This window comes from Panulirus ornatus, chromosome 65 (genome assembly GCF_036320965.1).
Source record: "Panulirus ornatus isolate Po-2019 chromosome 65, ASM3632096v1, whole genome shotgun sequence".
Classification (NCBI taxonomy): Eukaryota; Metazoa; Arthropoda; class Malacostraca; order Decapoda; family Palinuridae; genus Panulirus; species Panulirus ornatus.
The window spans coordinates 25,714,064-25,725,655 of record NC_092288.1 but is presented as its reverse complement, the minus strand read 5'-3'; the positions used below and the strand labels follow the sequence as shown (position 1 = coordinate 25,725,655).

The following is an 11,592-nucleotide window of genomic DNA, read 5'->3' as shown; positions in this document are numbered from 1 at the left end:
TTCTCCATCCATCAATCTTATCATAAGTAAACAGAAATATTTCAGTTCTCTCCTCAAGCATCCAACCTACTCCTTCAGCCACATCACTTCTAGCCATCGTTCTTTCTTTCTTTATCCAAAACACCATGACCCATGAAACAAGATAACTATACCAATTTCAACAGCTTGTTTCTTGCAAAGTACTATTTCATTACCCTGAGCTATAATGCAGCACTATTTTCAAAGTGTATTTCAAATATTCACTTACACTTATTCACCATTTCCCACATTAGCTAGGTAGCACCAGAAACAGACAAAAAATTGCCTCATTCACTGTCAAGTATAATGCACCAAAACTACAGCCTCCTATCCACAAACAGGCCCCATAGACCTTTCTATAGTTTCCCTTGATCACTTCATGCCCTGGTTCAGTCCATCAACAGCACATAACCCACTGTACACTAAATCTCTCCAATTCAATTTATTCTACACACATTTTACATACTTCTGCTTCCCATCTCCAATTTGTTCTCCCCCTTCTCCTTGCCCCCTCCATATCTGACACATATACCTTCTTTGCCAACTTCTCAAAAACTCACTCATCCTCTCCATGTGTCCTAACCTCTTTTTTTTTTTAACCTGCTTTCCATTTCTTGCATTAGTGAGGTAGTGCCAGAATTATATGAAGAAATGGCCCCCCATCCACATCCAGGCCCCTGGGGTTACTTCTGCACGTCATAAACGACAACTGAAAGGGGCAAGAGCTTGGGACTTGAAACCCCTTCTTTCCTGCACTTTGACTTCTCAAAGATGTACCAGAAGAAAGAGCCAAGCAAGGGATGCCCACCCTCATCAAAGGTTCAGGATAGGTTGTCTAAATGTGTGTGAATGTAACTAAGATGAAAAGACAGCAATAGTTAGTATAACTGGGGAGTGGAACCTACATGTTCTGAATTTGAGTGAAACAAAGTTCAAGGGGAAAGTTAGAGAATGGCTTAAGAATATAACAGGGTTGCTAAAGTTGAGAGTTAGTCTGAGGAGCAAATGACATTTCTGCAGGAGGAGGAGTAGTGGGAATGTGTGAAGGAGTGTAAAGAAGTGAGCCCCAAACTGATGTGGGTGAAAATGAAAGTGGATTATGAGTGGTGAGTCACTGTTAGTGCTCCTGCACCATGCAGCAAGAGGAATGGAAGAGTTGCAAGCATTTTGAGAGAATCTGAGTATGTATATCAGCAATTTTGATGTGAGGGAATTAAATGCAAGAGTTGGTGATGTTGCAGTTGAGTGTATAATTAGGGGGCAAGAGGTACCCACTGTGACTGAAAATGGTGAACATCCTGTTATATGCTGAAAAATAACGAGTGACTGGGAATACCTAGTTTATAAAGTGGGGCTGATGGTAAGTAGGCATTATTAGACTATGTCCAAATTGGTAGGTACATTAAAGAGACTCTAGGATGTAAATGAGCCGAGAGGGATAACAGGACAAATATCCGATCAATTCTTGGTGGAGGTAAAGGTGAAAGTTTGTAAAGGCTTTAGGTAAAGGGTAAATGATATAGGTGAAAAAGGAACAGTGAGAGAGAATGAGCCAGGAAAAGAAGCATGCATGAGGACATTCCAAGAGAGACTGGGTGAAGAATAGCAGAGGGTGAGAGCAAATAAAACTAAGAGAGTGCGTGAGAAGTGTGAGGTTTTATGGGAGGCAGTGCTTACGTATGTGAGAGAAATGTGGCATGCAGATGTGGGATGTGGTCATGTGAGACAGGGTAGCATGTGGTTGGATGATGAAGCTAAGGTGTTCATGAAAAAGAAAAGAGAAGGCTCTGGGCATTACCTGCTGGGAAGGTGTGTGGGTCACTGGGAGCTATACAAGAAGAGGCAGCAGGAGGTCAAGAGGAATCTTATATACACCATAGTTTCTCCCCTCTCATTACTTCTATAAAGACTAAAACTTAACCTCCCCTAAATTTACTTCTGCATGTACTTAACTTCTCCATTCAGTACAAACTTCTTCCATCTAACAGCAAAATTCAATTCCTACAACAATTTTGATTTATCTGGTCATTATAAATCATAAACACATGCATGCTCTCATTTTCAATTTCAGTCATTGTTACAAACCTGGTGCATTCATTGCATTTCTCAGATTTATATATTATGTACTAACTTCAGACTTAGATAAATTTAAAACATAAGACCATACCTCAAATTAAAAGTTTTGTATTAATAATCAATAATCAGTTCTTCAGTAGCTAAAATAAATAGAAATAACTTTTGAAACAGTTAGTGACACTTCTGGACCTAAATTCTAGAATACAAACTGTAAATTGAAATCTGAAAATTGTTGATAATATCTGTCCTGACTTGAATGAGTTTTACTGTACCTGTGATGGGAGGAAGGTGGTGGTGGCGGTGGTGGTGGGTGATGGTGGGAAGACCCCGGAACTGGTCCATGAGGGGAAAGTTGGGCATGCACCAGCTGAAAGGAATGTTCCATGGAGTCATTCAGCCGGGCAAGGAAGTCTCTCAGACGGTCCAGGCACGAATGTAAGTGTTGATAATCAGGGTGCTGTGAATCAGTGTACTTCAAAAGCTGCTTCATAAGGAGGATGTAGCGAGGGACTCGCTGAACAGGAGTAAGCAGGAATGCCCCAAGGTCAAGACCCCCACACGCTGGCTGCTCTAAACATGCCTGAAAAAATATCAAAGAATTTAACTACTTCATGTGCTAGCAAAATGAAAACTCTCCTATGTAATTTGAGATTCAATGTTGTGGGTCCAACACCCTTGTACATGATGTACATGAACATTCACAAGCAGCAATAAAGCAACCTCCAAGTTTAGAATTTATTTATGAACCAGGCAGCATTCACTACATTCCTTCCTGAGATGTTCTTATTAACGGCAATTCCAGTCAGTACACTACTTTCATCTACAAAAACCCAACTGATCTTGGATGCTATCTTAATGTTGCTAGTGAATGTCCGCAAAGAGATATCACACTGACATCAACACAGTCTTCCTCCATTATTGATCTTATAAGACATATAATTCAATTTCACAATGAAACCGAGCACCTAAAACAGACTCTCATCAACAACAGATTCTCCAACACAAAAGTGGACAAGCAGGTTTGCCTCTTCCTCATCAACATCAATAAGAGTTGCAGTAATACAAATAGTTACACAGGTAAAACACACAGTATCTTCTGTTGTAACCAGATGGTCTCTGTTAAGGAAACAGATGAAAGGGAGGGATGTATGATGTTTAAACGGTCTATCAATGGGGTGATGAGGGAGGTAAATTCACAAAATGGCTTATGAGAAAGGGGCAGGTCTGTAGTCTGTTAGGGGTGGGATGCCCCTGGCAAGCGAGTTACTTGCTACTTGCTGATGATGGCTCTGATGGCAGATTAGAGTGAAAAATAGAAAGCTGCAGAAGCTGGTCTATGAGTTAAGGAGAGGGTGTGAATACAAAAATATAATCTACAGAAAAGTTTACATGTGCAGAAGATAAGGGATTGTCCATGTCAATGCCATATCTCAAAGTACAGTAATTATCATCAGAAGTGAACGATGAACTATCTACACAGGGTTTAATCAGCATAACGGCATAACTGTTGGCAATTCCATCAATGTCTGAACCAATAACTTCTAGAAAAAAAATTATATACATCAGGACTGGGAACACTAGTGAAAAGACATCAAAACTCCTACGTTTATACTCAATCAAATCTTAGGGTCTTGAATTTGCTGACCAGATATACACCAAAACAAATCAATGTCCTAAGCAAGCAATATCAACAAATTATATATGTGCACTACTACTCAGAGATGTCCCAGAAGATGACAAAAAGGGAACCATACATCCAAAGAAACTGAAAATTCTAACTGAAAATAACCACTGGACAGCATTCATTGTGTCATCAACACAAATCTCTTAGACAGAAGACTAGAGGAGCACACTCACTGTGCTGTGTTCTAGGTTATGATATCTCATTTGCACTCTGTAAAAATAGGTCTGATAAAAACGGATAAATGTCTGTTCTAGGTGGAAAAAAGAAACGACGATGACAGTGACCTTATATGTGGTGTACAGCACATATGTGGTATAGTGTGGCAGAAGTGGCTATTCAGAATCTGAAAATGGATAAAAATACATACATACATAACAAAAGCCACCAAGTCACATACTTCAGTTATTACAAATAAGAGCAATTATGATGAGAAAATCTTTGTACTGAGTGACCATAATACACTCTGAGAACATTGCTCCAACTCCCACAATATTCAAGCAGTTCAAGAAACAACTCAAGAGTGCTACTGGAAGGTAAGGATGACCTTAACAAACAGTTCAATAATCAAAAAGTAACACTTCCTTATTTTCACATTTTAATCAAGATATGCTCTATATCATGCCTAACTGACAGGTGTAATAGAGATATTTTTGGATGTAAATGTGCTAAGAAGGCCAGCCTGTGGGATGTCTTATCACTTATTGGTGGCAGCAAGGGTGAAATTTTGCAGGAACTTTATGAAATGACGAAATGATATGGTGGAAAAATGTGGTGAAAGTGCATAAGCTTGTGAAAAAGGCTTGTTTGAGGAGATATCAAGAAAGGCTGGGAGAAGAACAGCAGGTGAGAGCAAATTACATCAGAAAACAGGGTGAAGAATGGATGGTATTCTGGGAAACAGTGCTCAACATTTTAGATCAGAAATCCAACTTCTGTACAACAGTGAAAGGGTTAAACCCAAAGAAAATCCATCCTACCTGCAGACTCTCTTAACCATGAATGGTCAGTTACTTCCTCTCAACAGAACTCAAACCATATACTATACTACACACATCTTACATTTACTCCTATACCAAAAATATGAACACAAAGGCCATAAAGACACTAAATATCATGAGAATACTTACTATAATCAGTTTTGGACAAGAAAAAGTATCTCTTAGGTTCCATGACAAAAATTCATCCACTCCACCTTAACCTACACCTCATCTACATGATCATCCGTCCTTTTACAAGCAAATACAACAAAGCTGCAAGCCACACAAAACAGGCACTTAGAACAATCACTAGCTGCCTGGCAACCACAAACATTTAACACCTGCACAACAAAACAAATATACTTCCAAAACAATCTCTTTTCAATATGCTTGGCACTCAGTTCTTTGCAACAGCACTAGAACCCTCCCACTCAAACCACCAACTTTTAGTCGAAACAGAAAGCTAATCTCTGCTGTACACTCCAGCAACATATAATTACAGATCCTAACTCCAAAGAAACACGACACAGAGAAAACATATACTGTACACAATGTAATGACTCAACACAAGCACTAAAGAATCACCCTCCACCAGACATACACCCATCAGAAGTTACACGCCTTAAGTATGTCTAAATGCTGGACACCATCCATCTTTCCAACATTACAAATACAGATTTAGCACATCACAAGACCTACCATGCACAGGATGTAACTTTCATAGTATAGACACTGAATACCTACCCCTCAGATGTCCTGCACTCATACAACATGTCAAAAACACTGACATATCAATATCATATCCGATAAAAGAGAGGAAAAGAAGTGAATACATATAAAAGAAGCTGAATTTGAATAAACAGATGAAGTCATTTTAAAAAATCAAAATATGGGAACACAAGCATAAACAACTGAATAATGCATTCACAAAAGAATGGCAGAAAGAGGGCTATAAGGTGCTGAAAGGCAGCCAAACAGTAAGAACTTTAAGAACTGTGAAAGGAAAAAAGTGATCTACAAGATGGAGGAAATGATGTAACAACAACTATTCTATTTGCAAAATGTGAGTCCATAAAAACAAAATGACTATCAAAATGCAAAATGATGAAATAAATCCTCTAAGAGAACATTGTACTAGAAGAGAGGACAACATGGCAAGAGGAAATTCCATAGAGGCAAGTATTATGGGGAAGTGGAATACTCTGTTACAACAGAAAAGAGAAAGTGGAAAAGGTGATGAAAGATGACTTTGATTAGAATAAGTGTACTGAGCTTAAACTTAAGATAGCCAGAGAGTGGAGTATACGAAAATTTTTAAAAAAGAGGAAGACAGAAAATATATGTACTAAGATACTGATGTGAAAAAGAGGTTCTAACAAGTCACCCTGCTGTTAAGCTCCAAAAGTCATCATGCCCTAGACTTATAAGTCAACTAAGATGATTTATATTAAGTACCAAATAGTAATTAACATGCTGGAAATGAGATGTTTGAGGACAATTTGTGGTGTGAGGTGGTTTGATAGAGAAAGTAATAATGGGGTAAGAGAGATGTGTGGTAATAAAAAGAGTGTGGTTGAGAAAGCAGAAGAGAGTGTTTTGAAATGGTTTGGTCACATGGAGAGAATGAGTGAGGAAAGATTGACAAAGAGGATATATTTGTCAGAGGTGGAGGGAACGAGGAGAAGTGGGAGACCAAACTGGAGGTGGAAAGATGGAGTGAAAAAGATTTTGAGTGATCGGGGCCTGAACATGCAGGAAGGTGAAAGGCGTGCAAGGAATAGAGTAAATTGGAACGATGTGGTATACCGGGGTCGACGTGCTGTCAATGGATTGAACCAGAACATGTGAAGCGTCTGGGGTAAACCATGGAAAGTTCTGTGGGGCCTGGATGTGGAAAGGGAGCTGTAGTTTCTGTGCATTATACATGACAGCTAGAGACTGGGTGTGAACGAATGTGGCCTTTCTTGTCTTTTCCTAGCGCTACCTCGCGCACATGCGGGGGAAGGGGGTTGTTATTTCATGTGTGGCGGGGTGGCGATGGGAATGAATAAAGGCAGACAGTATGAATTATGTACATGTGTATATATTTATATGTCTGAGTATATAAATGTATATGTTGAGATGTATAGGTATGTATATTTGCGTGTGTGGACGCGTATGTATATACATGTGTATGTGGGTGGGTTGGGCCATTCTTTCATCTCTTTCCTTGCGCTACCTCGCTAACGCAGGAGACAGCGACAAAGTAAAATAAATATGAATAAATAGTAATTAACATATTTTCAAGCATTGAGAAAGCTAGTCCACAGCAGGGATTAATCTGGTCAACCTTGCAAATACATGTAATATGATACTCATACATGTCAGCACCATAGATACAACACTGGATGTGAAAGATACATATTTCAATTCATCTTAACAAGCATAAATGATTTTACTTAAACATTAACTCTTCCAGTCAAGAAATCATAAACTGATGAGTTTTATTTCATTATATTGACAAATCTTCATTAAAAATGAAAAGCCAAAACATAAAATACTAACCTTGATAAACTTAGTAAAAGGCTGTGATGTGCGACAAAGTTTATGGAATGTTTTGAGGACCTCTGGAAAGTCATTGACATATGCAGTATAAAGACGGAGAACATCTGTGTGCCGTGGGTCCGTAAAGCGAGACACAATGTCACCCACAAGTGGCTGCCACTTCCAAGAGGCAAGCCGCTCCCTCAGCTGATGTTGCAGCAAGCAGTGCTTATCATACAGTTGGTACACCTCTTCTGGGAACAGCGTCCTGATGATTAAGCAAAGAGAGTCTTCATTTCTTGTTTGTTTTGCATTATCATGGGGTAATTTTCATCCCAAATATCCTGTATACCCATATATATCAAGCAAGCAGGCCATCAACTAAACAGCAAGGAGGATCATAATGAAACTCCATTCCCAACAGAAATTGTAGCACACATTCATACTTTCTTACACATAATCAGTCAATCACTCCTTATATACTTATACACTTTTCTTGTATATCTAAATAATTTTCCCTGATAGCATTTTATTTATATGTATTTTTTTTCATATAAATATCAGCCATTTCCTGCATTAGCGAGGTAGCTTTAAGAACAGAGGACTGAGCCTTAGAGGGAATCTCCTCACTTGGTCCCCCTCTCTGTTCATTACTTTGGAAAATTGAAAATGGGAGAGGAGGATTTCCAGCCCCCTGCTCCCTCCTCTTTTAGTTGCCTTCTACAACACGCAGGGAATACATGTTTTAGATATCTGGGAGTGGATCTAGCAGCGGAAGTGAGTCACAGGGTAGGGTAGGGGGAGAAGGTTCTGGGAACGTTGTAGAATGTGTGGAAGGTGAGAACATTATCTCGGAGAGCAAAAATGGGGATATTTAAAGGAATAGCGGTGCCAACAATACTATATGGTTGCGAGGAATGGGCTATTGATAGGGTTGTGCAGAGGAGGGTGGAAGTGTTGTTAATGTAATGTTTTAGGACAATAGATGGTGTGAGGTGGTTTGATCGAGTAAGTAATGAAATGGTAAGAGTGATAAGTGGTATTAAAAAGAGTGTAGATGAGAGAGAGCACAAGAGGGTGTATTAAAAAGGTTTGGTCACATGGAGAGAATGAGTGAGGAAAGATTGACAAAGAGATTATGGTGTCAGAGGTAGAGGGAATGAGAAGTGGAAGACCAAACTGGAGGTGGAAGGATGGAGTGAAAAGGATTTTTAGCAATCAGGGCTGGAACATACAGGAAGGTGAAAGGCATGCAAGGAATAAAGTGAATTGGAATGTTGTGGTATACTGGGGTCAACATGCCGTCAATGGATTGAACCAGGGCATGTGAAGCATCTGAAGTAAACCATGGAAAGTTTTGTGGGGCCTGGATGTGGAAAGGGAGCTGTGGTTTTGGTGCATTATACATGACAGCTAGCCTTTGTTGTCTTTTCCTAGCACTATCTCGCATGAACACAGGGGCAGGGGGTGCTATTTCATGTGTGGTGGGGTGGCGAAGGGAATGGATGAAGGCAGCATGTATGAGCATGTACATGTGTATATATTTACATGTCTATGTATATGTATGTATATGTTGAAATGTATAGGTATGTAAAAGTGCATGTGTGGGCATTTATGTATATACATGTGTATGTGGGTGGGTTGGGCCATTCTTTCACCTGTTTCCTTGCACTACTCGCTAACGTGGGATACAGGGACAAAGAATAATAAATGAATAAATATATACATATTTTATTGATAAATTTGCTTTGTCGCTGTCTCCCGCGTTAGCGAGGTAGCACAAGGAAACAGACGAAAGAATGGCCCAACCAACCCACATACACATGAATATACATACACGTCCACACACGCAAATATATATACCTATACATCTCAACGTATACATGTATATATACACATACAGACATATACATATATACACATGTACATAATTCATAGTCTGCCTTTATTCATTCCCATCGCCACCCTGCCACACATGAAATAACAACCCCCTCCCCCCCTCATGGGCTCGAGGTAGCGCTAGGAAAAGACAACAAAGGCCACGTTCATTCACACTCATTCTTTAGCTGTCATGTATAATGCACCGAAACCACAGACCCCTTTCCACATCCAGGCCCCACAAAACATTCCATGGTTTACCTCAAACGCTTCACATGCCCTGGTTCAATCCATTGGCAGCACATCGACCCCTGGTATACCACATCATTCCAATTCACTCTATTCCTTGCATGCCTTTCACCCTCCTGCATGTTCAGGCACTGATCACTCAAAATCTTTTTCACTCTATCCTTCCACCTCCAATTTGGTCTCCCACTTCTCCTCGTTCCCTCCACCTCTGACACATATATCTTCTTTGTCACTCTTTCACCACTCATTCTCTCCATGAGACCAAACCATTTCAACACCCTCTTCTGCTCTCTTAACCACACTCTTTTTATTACCACACATCTCTCTTACCCTTTCATTACTTACTCGATCAAACCACCTCACACCACATATTGTCCTCATACATCTAACTTCCAGCATATCCACCCTCCACCGCACAACTCTATCTATAGCCCACGCCTTGTAACCATATAACATTGTTGGAACCACTATTCCTTCAAACATACCCATTTTTGCTTTCCGAGATAACGTTCTTGACTTCCACACATTTTTCAACGCTCCCAGAACTTTCGCCCCTCCTCCACCCTATGATTCACTTCCGCTTCCATGGTTTCATCCGCTGCCAAATCCACTCCCAGATATCTAAAACACTTCACTTCCTCCAGTTTTTCTCCATTCAAACTTACCTCCCAATTGACTTGTCCCTCAACGTTACTGTACCTAATAACCTTGCTCTTATTCACATTTACTCTCAGCTTTCTTCTTTCACATACTTTACCAAACTCAGTCACCAGCTTCTGCAGTTTCTCACATGAATCAGCCACCAGCACTGTATCATCAGCAAACAACAACTGACTCACTTCCCAAGCCCTCTCATCCACAACAGACTGCATACTTGCCCCTCTCTACAAAACTCCTGTATTCACCTCCCCAAATACCCCATCCATAAACAAATTGAACAACCATGGAGACATCATGCACCTCGCCACAAACCTACATTCAATGGGAACCAATCACTTTCCTCTCTTCCTACTTGTCCACATGCCTTCCATCCTCAATAAAAACTTTTCATTGCTTCTAACAAATTGCCTCCCACACCATATATTCTTAATACCTTCCACAAAGCATCTCTATCAACTCTATCATATGCCTTCTCCAGATCCATAAATGCTACATACAAATCCATTTGCTTTTCTAAGTATTTCTCACATACATTCTTCAAAGCAAACACCTGATCCACACATCCTCTACCACTTCTGAAACCACACTGCACTTCCCCAATCTGATGCTCTGTACATGCCTTCACCCTCTCAATCAATACCCTCCCATATAATTTCCCAGGAATACTCAACAAACTTATACTTCTGTAATTTGAGCACTCACTTTTATCCCCTTTGCCTGTGTACAATGACACTATGCAAGCATTCCGCCAATCCTCAGGCACCTCACCATGAGTCATACATACATTAAATAACCTTACCAACCAGTCAACATTACAGTCACCCTAGCCTGAGCCAGGTACTCATTTCATCTACCAATCTCTAGGGGTGGATGAACAGCTGAGTTGACTATGGACCGCCTGCCACAAACAGGATTCGAACCTATCCACTCGACCCTAGGTGGCCCATGAATGTGTTGCAGTCAGGAATGCTAACCGCTAGTTATTCTGTCCCCAGAATACTACATATCTTATCTAATTAATGACTCCCTTTACAACATCATGTCTTTCTTATTCTTACTGAGCTCTTTACCCAATCTCTGAACTCTTATGTCCACCTCTCAGAAGATCTATCTAAAATGACAGATAGAGTATCACATTTCACAGTCTCATGGCTTACACTCTCTCCTTCTCTTTCTTTGTAGCTCCAGCAAATTAATTAATTTCACTATTTTATTTCTTCTGTTCCTAATGCTAACTCTATAAGGAAGGAGAAGCATTACAAATAAAAAAGGATCAATTTCTCATCCCTTTTTTACCATCCTTGCTAACACATTTAAACATGTAACATCCATTTTCTGTTATCTCACCATTTCACTTATATAAACTTCCCCATATGCAAACATATCTCATTACCTTTCTTTGTCCCTGTATTGAATTTTGCTATTTTCACAATCTAAATTCCCTCACCATCTATGATCACAATCTAAAATTCCTCACTATCTATGATCAGCAAGTTTTGTTTAAAGGCAAGGCATATGCTTTAGATG

At 39.8% G+C, this 11,592-nt stretch overlaps 1 protein-coding gene across 5 annotated transcripts in view; it reads right to left on the bottom strand.

Moving 5' to 3' along the window:
• The window catches only part of LOC139746468 (uncharacterized), a 159,704-nt gene that overhangs the window by 35,914 nt on the left and 112,198 nt on the right, over positions 1–11,592 (bottom strand). For all 5 annotated transcript variants that reach the window (XM_071657729.1, XM_071657725.1, XM_071657726.1 and 2 more), the window contains exons 10-11: positions 7,300–7,546; positions 2,367–2,674 (exon numbers count right to left, since the gene is read on the bottom strand). In XM_071657729.1, coding sequence (XP_071513830.1) covers positions 2,367–2,674; positions 7,300–7,546 — 555 coding nt within the window. The remainder of the gene's footprint in view (positions 1–2,366; positions 2,675–7,299; positions 7,547–11,592) is intronic.